This window comes from Channa argus, chromosome 20 (genome assembly GCF_033026475.1).
Source record: "Channa argus isolate prfri chromosome 20, Channa argus male v1.0, whole genome shotgun sequence".
Lineage (NCBI taxonomy): Eukaryota > Metazoa > Chordata > Actinopteri > Anabantiformes > Channidae > Channa > Channa argus.
In genome coordinates, this window is record NC_090216.1 from 15759276 (window position 1) to 15774290 (window position 15015).

The 15015-nt window shown below is 38.8% G+C and overlaps 1 protein-coding gene across 8 annotated transcripts in view; it reads left to right on the forward strand.

The window, feature by feature from the left end:
- Positions 1 to 2487: 2487 nt before the first annotated feature.
- abcc3 (ATP-binding cassette, sub-family C (CFTR/MRP), member 3) overlaps positions 2488 to 15015 on the forward strand; it is a 38196-nt gene continuing 25668 nt past the window's right edge. For 2 of the 8 annotated variants that reach the window (XR_010911804.1, XM_067487528.1), the window contains exons 1-2: positions 2490 to 2854; positions 14193 to 14369. Coding sequence is in view for 6 of the 8 variants with exons in the window: in XM_067487528.1 (XP_067343629.1) it covers positions 2819 to 2854; positions 14193 to 14369 (213 nt within the window). In the remaining 2 variants the exon portion in view is untranslated. Of the gene's footprint in view, positions 2855 to 14192; positions 14370 to 15015 lie in introns of all 8 variants that reach the window. The other 6 variants (XR_010911805.1, XM_067487529.1, XM_067487532.1 and 3 more) reach the window with 5 other exon arrangements.

Sequence of the window (15015 nt, forward strand, 5' to 3'; positions counted from 1 at the left end):
TCACTTCAGCACTGAGATGTTTCACTCTTGCTTCCTCCAGATTTTCGAGTGCCCCACCATGAACTTAGGGTTAACTAAAGTTCATTGAAGGATAGGTCACCACTATAATTCAGACAAATCTGTTGTTGATCATTTCGTTGGACATCTGCTCTCTGCGTTTAACCCACTGCACTAGCTAGGAGTCTGTAATCACATTACAGCAAACTGAGGCCAGTGCTTGGAAGGTGTGACTGTCCTATATGGAGGTATTGCCTTGGCCGGCTGTTTTTCAGGTTCACCTTGATCCTCGGCTCCTACCTTGTTCAGGAATGCAGTCAAATGCTCTCTATAAACCAGGTCTGAGTTCAGGATGTTGCCTGCTCGCTCCCTCGGGCGGCTGGTGCCTCGTTGGCACTCGGCGTAGTTTTGTTCGGTTTTGTAGTTTGTTTTGTTAAGGGACACGTAGGCCTCGCAGTGTCCATCACCCTCACTTCACCGCTGATTTGCTTATTTGATACCACTTTTTTTGACCTTCTACAAGTCAGGCATAACACAGAGACAAAGAAGACTTTTAATATGACAAGAAATAAGAACAACACGTAGTTTTAAATGTGGCATTTTGAAGATGCTACATGTAGGCTCTGATACTGGACAGAGTTTACTGCAAACCTGTTTTTATTACAGCTGATGTGAAATGAGATTATGCTACAACCCTGGGCCTCTATAGTGACTATACCTGTTCTGTTTTGACTGGGAGTAATCTGATTCCAGGGGAATCCATTCAATTTGTGACTAAATCAAGACAGATTAGCAGAGATGCAGTTAATAGTGCTGTAGTTGTTGCATTGTGGTGTGTAATTATTAAAAATTCATATGTGGCTAGATACGTCACCGAAATATCGTGGATTGCTATGTTTAAAAGTTTGAAAACACATATGCAAATTCAATACTTTGATTTTTCAAGAGAAAAGTAAATACACCTGCAGAAAAGACTTTAGATTTAAACATTTTGAGACTTCTTTAAAATTGAAACGAATGTTTACTTTTTACTTCGTGAACTTAAGAAAAAAACAACACCAAAAATTAAACCGATTGTGGCAAGAATGTTGTGGCCTTCTATAATGGAAAATTATGCAGCATCCATTTTTTCACGGAGAGAAATGCAACTGCCAGCATTTGAGGGTGAAACTTCTAAACTGGTGAGCTTACTCATGCATACACAGTACAAGTGAGGCAAACAGTACTGTCTTGGATACTGCACAGTCATGGTGCCTCTCTGGGTGTGTATCCTGGCAGGGATGGAACAACTGTACAGACCACAGCTTCCCTGGTGGGTGAGTTCATTTCTGTCAGTGGTGATGCTCTGCTGGTTGTTATGGCTCGGATTTATGCCACAACATGACCCCATGTACATATTTCCCAATTAATATTGAGTTAATTTTAATAGCTAAACAACATTGTCTATTCTCCCTAATACTTCAGTACAAAAACCCGTGTAAGTAAACCTCCATCTTAAACAAAACTATGCATACGTATAAATATGCTATAAATAAAGACCCACAGATAGCAGCTTGTGTAGTAGCCTAGAATATGTGTCAATATGTGTCATATTTAACGCATGATTATCGTCTAAAATCAGGTACAGTTTCTGCAGGATTAAGATTAAAACAACAAGAAGAATGGATTTGCACTAACCCCATGTTTTAGACTTCGCTTGATACTTTATTCTGTTTTTTTTTTCCACATTAGGTTCTGCTCCCTTGTTATGGATAAATCAGATGAAAGACCACATGAGCTTTGTAACTCATCTGTTTAAACATTAGGCTACGGACATTACTGAACTTTATGTATTTAGATATCTAGGGTGGAAAGGGAAATTTAACAGCTGTGTGTTTAGTTATTCCCTACAGACATGAACCGGACTGGGTGGAGCCTGACGACTGTGTGTGTGTGTGTGTGTGTGTGTGTGTGTGTGTGTGTGTGTGTGTGTGTGCTTGTTAAAAAAAAAAAGTTTTTCCTTAACCCAGGGTCTTTAAATCTACAGCTCAATCGTTACATTTTTTTCCCTACTGAACCAACTTAACACAACTTCACCCTCTGAACAACTTTCATCACTTCACCTCGGGCGACGTTGACGCGTAAATGCTTTTCGTAATCTCCGAACCTGAACGAGGTGACTCACTGACAATCAATCTGTGTGTGTGTGTGTGTGTGTGTGCTTGTTTAAAAAAAAAAAAGTTTTTCCTTAACCCAGGGTCTTTAAATCTACAGCCTCAATCGTTACATTTTTTTCCCTACTGAACCAACTTAACACAACTTCACCCTCTGAACAACTTTCATCACTTCACCTCGGGCGACGTTGACGCGTAAATGCTTTTCGTAATCTCCGAACCTGAACGAGGTGACTCACTGACAATCAATCTGTGTGTGTGTGTGTGTGTGTGTAGCGTGAAAGGGGCGAGATATGGACAGAGGGGGCGGGGCGTAGTAAGCGGACGGCCTGCCCCGCTTTCACCCCAACCTCCCGCAGAAATAAGTCCTCGCAGGGTGATTTTTCGTTCTCTCCTCAGGGCTGAACGGGGCGGAAGGAGGGAGCGTTTTCTGACGCAGCTCGGTCCAAGTTGAACAGAAGGCGGCTCCGCAGCACAGACCCGGTCAAACGCTGCATGTCAGCCACCAGATACAACAAAGAAGGAGAAGTATCTTGCGGTGTGGCATGTGAGAGTTAGCGGGCGTCGTTTCACACGGAAGACATTGGGAAACGCAGATCGGCTAGAAAGGGCTCGACCTGCAGAGAGTCGTCCGGTCGTCCTCCCGGACTTCTCCCGCCGCGACGGAGATGGAGCGGCTGTGCGGACAGAAGCTCCCTTTCTGGGTGAGTCGATTTGCGCCGCGGTCAGCTCCGTTTGTCAGGACCGCGGCGTAACCTTATATCACAGGAAGCCACAAGTCCATTGGCTCAGCGTGTGTTGTACTTCGTGTGCTACCTGACAAGGTGGTACAGCGGTGGGACATTGGCTGCTTTTTCTCCGTAACCCCAACAAGCTCCCAAGGAACGTTAACGTCCCGCTTCAATGTATGGAAACAGCGTGTTGTCATAGTTAAAAAAAACTAGGAGTTTTAGCTAAAACTTACTGTAGTACTTGTAGTGAGCCTCCGGCACAATGAGGTCCGTATCAGGCCCAGATCTCAGAGTCCGACAGGTTCTGTCCCTCTACGAATATTAATGTCGTTATTATCACGCAGTAGCATGTAGCTAATGGATCCGATGTTAGAGACACGAGATGGTCCCACTGGGAATAAAGTCACCTTAAACAAATATTATGCGACATACCGGAGTAATAGTGACAGTATTATCAGACAATCTTAGTAAATATTATTTTCACGATTATTATAGGACATGTGAAACAACAATTTGGAGGATGACTACGTCACGAGGACACGGTAGCACAAAACATGAAATGTCAGCAGTGATTTTCTGAAATCTGTGTGTTTGCACAACTTCCTCACAGATCAACAGGGGCCCTTCAGTTCACCTGGAGGCTGCCTGAGGTCAAACCTAGTGCGGGTTTAATCTTGCAGTTTTGCAGGCTTGTTGTTGTACTGGTCTACTGCGGTTGTGTATTATTACATCCATAAAACATCCAATGACAGCAGCTTTATATACAAGGCCCTAGTGATTGGGACCAAAGTTATTCTCCATTTGTGTAAAAACCTAGTAAAACCTTTATCTAAAAGGCTTCAAGCCTTCATATTAATCACATTATCTTAACCTATCTTCCAAAGTTGGGGCAGTTTTAGTTTAATTTTTTCTCTCTTTTTTATAATTTTTTTTTTGTTACTTTCCTTCCACTGCAACTCACCAGGAAATCACTGTCGAGAGAAACACAAAAAGGGAATTTTATACTAAAAAGACTTTAAAATTTATGTACTTGATTTAAAAAATAACAACATGAACAAGGAGTTGGCTCCCATTATGTTCATTGAAATCGCTTTTTTGTGCTCATTCTGAAGAGGAGGATAGATTACAACAAGTAAGACCTTCACCATTGTTCATATGGTCACGTGACTGTTGTTTTAGGACAGACTTGAAAGAATGTTAACCTGTCCATTCATATTCTGTTCTGATGCTCCTACTGACAACGCATCCCGTTACTAACTCTGCAGGTCCTTCACAGTGAAAGCCGTCATTGCTTTATGTTTTTCTTGGTGTCTCTGACATTCACAGTTGGAATCCAGATAGTCTTCTGTGTGTGTGTGTGTGTGTGTGTGTGTGTGTGTGTGTGTGTGTGTGTGTGTTACAAATTGTGCAACCATTTGCAGTATTGGACAGCAAATCTAAAACGTTCTACATTAACAGTTTTCTTTGGCTGTATGTGGGCGGTGCAACTATCCATAAACACAACTCTATAACACATACATTGGCAAAGTTGTTATTGCAAACATTTGTTTGCACATCCTGCACACAAAGTAATACCAGCATTTATTTGGACGTGTTTCTGCCGACCTGGGGAATGTAGCAGATAGCGTTTGTTTTAACTTCCGTAGTTTGCATAGTTGGGGTGAGCTGCAGAGTTTAGTGATTTATTTTTTTTTATTTTTTATTATTTTTTTTACTCTGTTGGTCAATCACTGTAAATTACCTATTTCATATCATTTTGACCTCCTCCTGCTATTAGAGCACCTAGTCAAGTATTAACAATGTTTTGTGCAAATAAAATGCCATCATGCTTGAAGCAAATCTTATTATCATGTCTGTCTGTGTCGTGGATTATTTGGTGTGGGGTCTATGTAACATGGGGAAGTTTGGGGAGATTTCAGTCCACACTGCCATGAAACTAAAGGTACTTTGTTGCTTCAGAATGCATGAAGACCGTGCACCTGACCTTTCCTCTGGCTGGATATTGCTATATTTTTAAGGACTGTGTTTTTACTGTCTAAGGTGACTTATATTAGCTGCCCTTGTTTACGTCCACTTGAAACAAACTGCAGAACATTGTAATCCCCTATCCCCTATCCCCTAGCCTGATCAAGGATTTATTTGTAATCCCATCATCTGTAAAAGGTGTTAAATGCAACCTGCACCTTTATCTTTGGCTGTAAACACGATTTAAATGTGTCAAATTAACACTTGTATTGGTCATTTCTTTAATGGTATGTGTATTTATTTGAGACCACAGCCTATGCACAATGCTAAAGAAAGGGAAAAACCTGATTTAGATGTGCTTGATATTATTTTAGAGATGGCCAAACGTTGGCCACATATTATGCTACAGTATCATGTTGTGCATGCATCCACAAGTGTGTGATGCCTAACCCATATTTTGTGTATGTGTGGAGGAATGGCTTAACAGAATGTGGATGTCATAACATCCTATATCAACAACCAAAAGAAACATGTCATTCACTGTGACTGGTTTGTGTCCTTTTTGTGCTTTAGTGATCTCCACAGTCACCTTTAACTATGTTCTTTACTAGCCAGTCTTTCAGACTCTGGAACAAAAATTATTAAATATATTGAACAAGGTTTGGTGGTTTTGACCAAAGGTATTTGAAAACATTCACTTTTTAAAATTCAATTCTTGTACCTATCATATATTTCTGCTGCCTTTATGAACAAGACTTTCTGATTCACAAACCGTTAGACAGAAAGTTTGTCCTGCGTCTGTAACTGCTTCACAGAAAATGCTGTCCTGTTTTGCTTTCTTCTTGGTGGATGTCACATTGTATTTTCCAGCTTTTTGCAATGTCAAGACTGTAATTAAATGTTGACAGTATACTTTTATTTACTTTTTCAGGAGTATCAGTAGTATGAACAGTGTGTGTTGTTCACTCTCATTAGAGCCTCTGCAGTAAATTGTAACATCATAAATGCAAATTATTAAGCATGTAGCTGGATGTTTGGGCTGCATTGTGATTCACATTCGGGCAATGATTTGCATGCTTTGTGAGGTGCACTCATTGTCAAAGTCCAGAGTATTGAGATTAAGATTGACATACTAAAATAACTTTACATGTTACACAGGCTTAAAAGTTGTAAAAGAAAATTCTTAGCGTTTGAAACTGAATTTGGAGGTATGGACCCTGTTGCCTGCAACTCTTTTGTAGATGCATTTTTTTTTTTTAAGGATAATTTTGGTCATTTTCTATAATAATGTCTTTGTGCACAATCACCATAACGCCAACATTGAATCTTCTCTGCTCACACTTACAACTAATACCTCACACTTATTTGTTATTTGTATATCGAGACAAACTAGTACATAATAATTACAGTCCTATCACCACCCTAATGTTAACTCTGCCTGTAACCCACACTCGTATGAAGACACTGACAGACTGACAGCATTGACTGCAATAAAACAGATGAGGGGAGCATGCAGGTGAAAGTATAGCAGAAGCAGCATATTTGGCATCCAGTACACTCACAAACAGGCTGATCCAGAGCCTGTTTAACATCACATACATAATTTGTCAGCAGCAGCTTAGATTACAGCCAGGTGTTGTAATCATAACTAGAAAGGTGGAGTAGAGTTTTCCTCAAAAGCTCTCACAGATTGTGAAATCCGTAAATTGTTGTGTAAGTCTGGAATAGTTGCTTTGGGTGCTGAAGGTGATAGGAAAAAAAAAAAAGAGGAAGTTGTAATTGAAAAAGTTACAGTCATGGTGACAGTGAGTGTTTGGTGGGAACTTTTTTACTTCTCAGAAGTTTGTGTGCAGTCGTTAAGTTATGTTATCAGCAAGTTCAATAAGATAATGAAGAGAATTATGGTAATAAACTGCTATATTTCACTCAAGCTACAGTTAAAACCCTGAATCAAAAACTGACTGTAACCAACCAGTAGTTGCACTATTACTGGTTACTGGCTATATAAAGTATTGTAATAGGAAATTGGGCATTGACATAATTTTACAATTTTCAGCAGACAACATAATGCATCAACATTTTTTTTAATTCTGTAATTTAAAGGTCATATATTTACTTTGTCTAAAACGTGTCTTTCACTTGTTTTATCCATTAATTTATCATTTACTTTATTTCTGAATATCACTATATCCTATTAGAGTCAATTCACGGAACTTTGGTGCTTTTTTTTTTTGGACTGTAATTGTATATACAGCAGTTAGAGTAAGCCACTCTGAGCCGGGTAGGTACAATGAGTGTACTATTAGAGTGACTCACAGCTCATTTGACTGCGACGGTAGTTTAGATACTGTCTTAGTATCTGTCTTAGATGCTTGCATTTCTAACCAATCTGAGAATTTCCGTTATTTATGTTTGTTTAATACGTTTTGGATTATTGTTATTTATTGTACTCAGTACAAATCATCACCACAAAGTGATGATTTCCTGAAGAGGGAGGGAGGGAGTGCGAGGTCTGGGCAGAGCTAAGTGTATTTATTAGACCACATTGGAAGGCAATTTTACATACCCCAATAAAGGTGCTGGAGATGTGTACTAAAGTTTTATTTTTTTCTTAAGCTGGCTTCAGATCACATGATGATTTTATGTATTATTTTAGAAATTACCCTATTGCAGTGTCTTATAGCGTTTCCCGAACTGAAGATCTGCTAACCCAGAACAAACCAGGAATTGAAAGTTGTGAAACCATCTTATTTTTTTTCCCCAAAAGTGTGAGAACCTTAGTTTCGTGATAAAATGTTGCTATAAAAAGTGTCAAGCATGTTGGACTGTGATTTATTGTCCTATAGTTTGCACAGTCCCAGTCACTTCCGTAGCAAGTTTATTGGTTTCTGTTTACTTGGAAGACAGCAAATTCTACCGTTTTTGTCCACTGCATAAAGGAATGTCTGTCCAATATCCAGAAACCAATCCTATGATGAGCAGAGCTTCATGAATAACACAAATTTTCCATGTCCGAGTGTTAGTTAACATGGCCAGAAGCAGTTCCTGTCCTCCCGCAGTCTTTACTGTTACTGTCCGCCTTCCATTCATACCACCTGACAGCGGCCTAACGTACAACAGATGCTGCCTGCTGCCATTTTCTTTCTCTAGCTTTCTAAATACAATGGAGAACACGTCTGTCTCCCCCACACGACCTGCATTACTGTTCTGAAAGTCATAAATGCCCATATTGAGCATTTTTATTTCTCTGTAGAAGCTAGTTCGGAGTGATAAAAATGCTTAATATTAATATTAAATAGTTTGATTGTTTTTGAAAGTAATTAATTGCCAGCCGGTAGCCTGCTTAGCAAACAGCAGTGTTTCCCCAAGAAAGTACTTCAGGCACCACGGATAGTACAACCATGGGCTACATTTTGGGTTCTTTTTCTATTCTGAGTACCAGCAAGATGTTCTCTGTTTGCTTCTGTCCACCGCTGGTTCACCCCCAGCTTGGGTTTGACCCATAGCCGGTTGTTAGATAAATCGTTAGCAAAGAGTCAATACATGCACAGCAAACGTACAGGATTGACTGCTGATACAGTTACAAACGATTCTTTATATTCTTAACAGCGTTGTTTCCGCCCTCTGTTCTTATCAACAGGGAAACACCTCCACACAATGTGTGTGTGTGTGTGTGTGTGTGTGTGTGTGTGTGTGTGTGTGTGTGTGTGTGTGTGTGTGTGTGTGTGTGTGTGTGTGTGTGTGTGTGTGTGTGTGTGTGTTGAGAGCAGTTCTGTCTGTTAAACAGAGTCATTTGCCTGTAACAAACAGAGCCTGCAAGTTTTAGGTGGCAGTTGCAATAGTTTAACATCTTAATTTTTTCCATCACCTGTATACCTGCCTAACAGATGCATATGCTATATGCCACTAACCCTCCACCTCTTTGAAGCTCAGTTGGTAAGGCAGTCTACGGACCACAGGGTCATTGGTTTGATCCCCGGTCACGGGTATGTGTTAAAGTGTCTTTGGGATAGACAGTGAGCCCCAAGTTGCTCCCGGTGGGTCAGGTGAGCACCTCTCATGGTACCTAGCAAGATCCAATATAAACGGCCTTTTACCATCTTTCTTTCTCACATTAATATCTAAACATTAATATCTTTGGTTGAGTGTCCCCTGGTTTCATTGACTGACACAACTGACACATTGACAACATGTCACATTACTGATAACATATGAAAGTCTCGTTGGCATGACGGCGTATGTTGCCTGTACTATTATAGGGAAACACTGAGGCAAACTAGCTATATTGTCTCGAGATAACATAATGTACTATAACAATATGCTTCTTTACTAAGTCAAAATAAAGCCAAACTAGCTGTTTCCACTATTTGACTCTGTCCATTGTTGGGATTCACTACATGTGAATTAGAAAGCAAATATTTGATTGGCAGTAGAGTATTGTGGCCTTACTTGTGCTTTGTCTGTCAATCTTTGTTTATGCATAAGCCTGATTTAATTCTTTCATGTAAATCCTTTCAGAGATGATGCATTTTTAAAAGTATAGCTATGTTTGGTCTGGTTTGGAGTTTTGTTCCTCTTCTGCTGTTTTCTGATGGACTTCCCTATACCCTGTTTCTCTGACATGGCTCTGCTCATGCAAATTGAGCCTGTTCTGCTTCACACTAAAAGCTTTACATTGCGGAAACGCTGAAATACTTTTCCTGTGAAGCAGGTACAGTGAATGTGGCACTCATTTGTCATTTGTCAATAAGATATAAATGATTAAACCAAATTTTAGTATTGCAACAACCCTAGTCGATATGATTGCAAACAGCAAATAGTACACAGAAAACTGTAAAATTATATCAATGACTTTACAGATGAGTCTATCAGAATTATTTGACTGCCAGAAAAGTGCAGTGGTCGCATTTTATTGGGGGAAAAAAAGCTGGCAGTTGGCTTTGCGATTGTTGGTCTTATACTGGACACTACAAAGTGACATATGATATATGTATATTTTCAAATTATGCTTTGGTTGTGGGCCTTACTGAATAGTTTTTGACCTGACGTCAGGTTGCTTTTAGCTGGGTTTACCAGTAATACTGTCTCAGTCGATTTATCTCTATGTCTATACCTATAGGAATGTCTATAATTTGTGGCCTAGAACATTCTGTGACACAACATTTAGAAATTGTTCATTACATCTAGTATGTTTTAGATTTCACCCCAACATACATCAATTTGACTATAATTATATATGTATTTGTCTTAATTTAAAAGATTTCTTTATGCCATATCAAAAATGCACACAGGTAGTATGGTAGTGTACTGATAGTCTGCATTCCATTCACCAAAGAAAAAAATGTATATACAAGATCCATTTTTTTGTAATTATGAGATGTATCTTGTAATTATGAGAGAATTTTTTTTCCCTTTGGTGAATGAAAATATAGTAAAAGCTATAGCAAACTGAAAAAACCCAAAACATTTTCAGTTCTTAAAGTGCTTAAATTTGACCTTTCAAATGGTGTATCCAACTAATATTTATGCTGCTTAAGTATTTAGGTGTAAACATCTCAGAATATTAATTACTTTATGGCATTTCTGCAACATTAAGCAGAAGAAAGTGGCAGGGATACTAAAAAAGAAATACATTTGGATTCAGGGTGCAGAAATAGAAATAGAATTATAGTTTGTTGTTTCTATGCAGAAATAGAATAAACTGCATACTGTATGATAACATAATGTACTGAGGTAAATCTTCCAATGTTTTTGTTAAAAAAAGGCAAACAAACAAGGAAAATGATGGGACTTTATTTGTTATGCACTTTTTCTATTTAAAAGTGATTTACTACAGTTTATAACTTTATTTCCTCCTAAAATCCCTTCGGAGGAGTAGTCACAATACTTACCTGCCCTTTTATTTGGTTGCATAGCCCGGGTTGTGCCTGGACAACAGAAGTGTTGTTCATTAAAAGAGCACATCATTTTGGTGAACAGTTAATTGAACGTATCAATTTGCAACAAAAGTCATTGAACGTGAGTGTCATTAACACACAGGGTGAACCTGAACCTGAGCTGCTGTTTATTTGATCTGCGTCTATACGCTCTCCGGTCAGCCACCTCATTCTACTTCCTTAGTGAGGCTTTCAAAGACCATGCAGAGCGTAAGTCAGTTGTGTTTAAACCACAAGCATCACTCTAATCATCGTACAAAGATCAGGTCTTTCCAAACTGAGCTCTTCAAGGCATCTAGTGAAAAAATGATGTATGTTTCATATCATATTTTATTTTAATTGAAGTAAAGCTAATAGCAAATGTTCATTACAAAATACTGATCTGGTCCAATCGGGTCTGTCAACACTGGTTCTATTCAGGCTTATCCTGTATTTATCATTTTCAGGTGTTATACTTTGTTGTTTCTATGTCGTGGGTCACCATTGTATCCTTGTGCTTTTAAAATCAAGCTGTTGTGATAACTTGGTGCTATGCAACAGTCCCAGACCAATGAGTAATGAGACTCACAAGGGAGAAAACTGCCAGACTTGTAGGTTAGCACTTTCTATTCCATATCTCAATGTTGACTTGTTTCAGACTTCCCTCATATTTTATTGTAAGGTTTCCCCAGTTTTTAAGTTTCAGGTCTTAAATGTAGTGCTACCTGCCATAAAGGACAGCAAACTGAATAGAAGGCGAGACATTGTGTATTTAGTATGTGGTTGGCTTTTCAGGCTTTACAAGCTCCTGTAAAGATTGGACAACGTTAAAGTTAAAAAAAACTAAAATTTTGACCTCTGTATCACAGGATATATTTTTAAAAAGTTATTGTGTTTAAACACACTTTTCCATAGCAACCAGATACTGTATGATTTGTTTTCTTCATTCATCACATAGAAGTAATTAATCTTTTTTTGTTCCTTAACTTGTTTTGGAACAAAAACCATCACTTAAAAGTAACAAAACATTCCCTATTGTATTACATGAATGTGAAAGGTGAGCCACTGTAACTGAGTCTAATTACCCCCTGTCTTATGTACATTTAGTGCCTTTGAGCAAAGAAAAGCCTTTGTACAGTATAGTCAGTCATTAAACATGGTATTTACTCATTTACTCACTTCCCCAGTGAAGATAACTGAATGCTTTTAAATTTGACATTTACATGGTAGCACTGCGTGCCCTGCAGAGTGAGATAGGGATATGTGTTAAATATACTGAATTATGAACACCAATAACGTCCTGTTGGCTGCTTGCCTGCAGCTTCTTTTGACCTGAAAGAAGCTCAAATGTTGGAATGGAAAGCATAAAATTTGTGCTGTGTACACATTTGCAAAGCAAACACAAGATAAGCCACCGCATCAAACAAATATATGGTGTATTTCTGTTTTTATTCCTTTGATTGCTTTGCTTTGTATCCACTGGGCTTCTCTTTAAAGCAGGGGTGAGTAGGGTGAGAGCCAATGCTGCTTAAAGATGCAGCCCAACTTTCCCTGTCCTTCCTACTGCTCTTGACTTTGACACACGTTATGCAGCCTCAAGTAGTCCAATCTGTACAATACAAAATTACACTCCTATTGAGACCAGACAAACACAGACCTTTTAACTGGTGAAAAGAAATTCAACCAAGACCCAACATAAACCAAAAATGTGTTCTAGGACATGGGTTTATTTTGGAGCATAGGCTTTCCAGGCTTCCTAAAATGGAAAAAAAATGAGTCATGATATGTTTATTTTTGTTTTTTTTGTTTTTTGCTGTTAAGTGTTTGTGTTAAGGACTGCATTTATGTTTACACACACTGGAAAAATATCTAAAGGAATTTTTAAAAAAGTTTGAAGTCAAATTAGAAGACCCCAAAAATGGGATTTAAAAAAAAAAATACAGTCAGGAGCTTTTTGCTTGTGGTCTGCTTTATCTCGGCTGTCAAGAAGACTAATGCCTCCATCTAAGCATTTATCATGTGTGTTTTGGGTGCGTGAGCCAAAATTCTGAGAACGTCTGAAGTAGATAAGAGACGTTTTACAGCGTTCTGACACACCCCACTACACACACACATACAGTGCACACTCAGCCTCACATAGATTAGCACATGCAATTACCTGTCATTTCTTTACTGCTGTACATTAGTCATACACACATGCTTCAGCAGATGGACGTGGGGATGTATGGAGAGAGACTGGAGGCGGCAGCTGTGTTTATCTTGTTTCTATCTCTGTGTGGGCCTTCAACTGTGTTTGTCCAGGGCAGCACTTATAAACACTGCTGTTGCTGCACCCCACTATGATTAATTGTTACCTTTCTCCTCCAGATGTTCTCAGCAGTGGCCAGTTATTTTTTAGCAACAAAATAAATAAACACTACTTGCGTATAGTGTCATGTAAAGTTTTAATATTAACCTATCAAGCTTGTCGTCTGCCTTTTACTCAATCTCTGCCAACTTACTACAAAACGGTATTGAATCTACGCTGCTCCAGGCTCTTGCATTTGCTTTCTGGGTGTGTGATGTTAATTAGGTTTGCTATATGGCAATATGAAAGTAGTGTAATTTGTGCTTTGAGATATCTGTCATAGAGATTTCTACTGCCACCTTTTATACAGCTGAGATGAATAGATTATTTTTTTTAAGTATAGCAACTGTGGCACAGGAGGTAGAGCAGTTGTCCACCAATCCCAAGGTGTTGGTTCGATCCATGACTCCTTCCGGCTACATGTCAAAGTGTCCTTGAGCAAGACACTGAACCCCACCTTTGTTGCTCCCGGTGAGTGTAGGCTAGCTGCATAGCAGGTCCTCCACTGCTGTGTGTGTGTGTGTGTGTGTGTGTGTGTGTGTGTAAAGCACTTTGAGTGCCAACAGGTAGAAAAGCATTATATAAGTGCAGACCATTTACTATTTAAAGCATTGACGTTTTTAGTTCAGTTATCTATAGTTTTAAGTGGAACTGTTTTTTGGGAAAAAGAAATAGTCCCATCCCCACACTTATTTCTGAACTGACCTGTACTAAAAATGAATATATCAATAAATGTGTTGACTTTTAAACCTGCTCTCAGTTCCCAAAGCCGTATAAACCTTTTCTGTTAGTACATATTCTGCAGTTTGGGGCTGATCCTTTTTGCACTTGTACTTATGTCAGCCTTAAAGTGTCTTGGATGTCACATGAGGTTTCCTGCCATAGAGGCAGGAAAAGGATCTCAAGTGTTTACAAATTTTAGTTAATGGAAAGCATCTGGTAGGATGTGTGTGTTTGTATGTGGTGGAGGTGGAGTGACCAATATGTGCACTGTTTAGATTGTTCGTTTCTAGAGGCTCTCTTAAGGTTTTTTTTTTTTCAAACTAAACTAAACTAAACCTCTCTTCCGCATGTGTTTCTGCAGGTAGCGAATCAGACGCTCCACACAGATCGGCCCGACCTACCAGAGTGTTTTCAGCTTTCTGTTCTGTCATGGCTGCCATGCATCTACCTATGGATTGTGTGTCCTGTCTACCTCTTCTATCTCAAGAAGAACAACAGAGGCTACATCATGATGTCCATAAAGAACAGGGTCAAAACGGTGAGAGGGGATTTCATTCATTCAGTGTTTACATTTTATGCACTTCATACACCTATAGTTTACAGTTTGCACAAAATAAAAGCTGCAATCTGTAACTGAATATTGCAGATTTTATGTCTGAAAAGTAGCAAGAGGAAGATTGACTGACCTGATTGATTGACCTGGCCCCCATTCACAAATGGTCCGCCATTAATTTTAACTGCCGCACCTAACAATATTTTTGTTTTTTTTTCTATTAATCTATGGATTATTTTCCAACCCGTTATTATTCACTGTGTTGCCCACGGGACAAAGACATAACCACCTGAAGTATTTCACAGTTGCACCAGTCTATCCTGAACAAAACTCCAATGTATTTCTAGCCGGCTGTAATTGCCCCTACAATTTTGAATTCAAATCCCATCTGAATATTACCTCAATCTCTGATATTGTGACTTCTTTTTCCTTTTTTGTTTGTCATAAAAAAGTTTTGATAATAATTGAGTTACATCGCAACGCCTCTGTAGTTTCCGTATCATGCAAAAAGATCTTTAACTTATATCTAGATAAATAAAATGTGTAAAATGCTCACTCCCAGCAACTTTTCAATATTATTACTTTAATGAGGGAGTTTTTTTTTTTTGACTCCACTGAACAGAGAGCACAG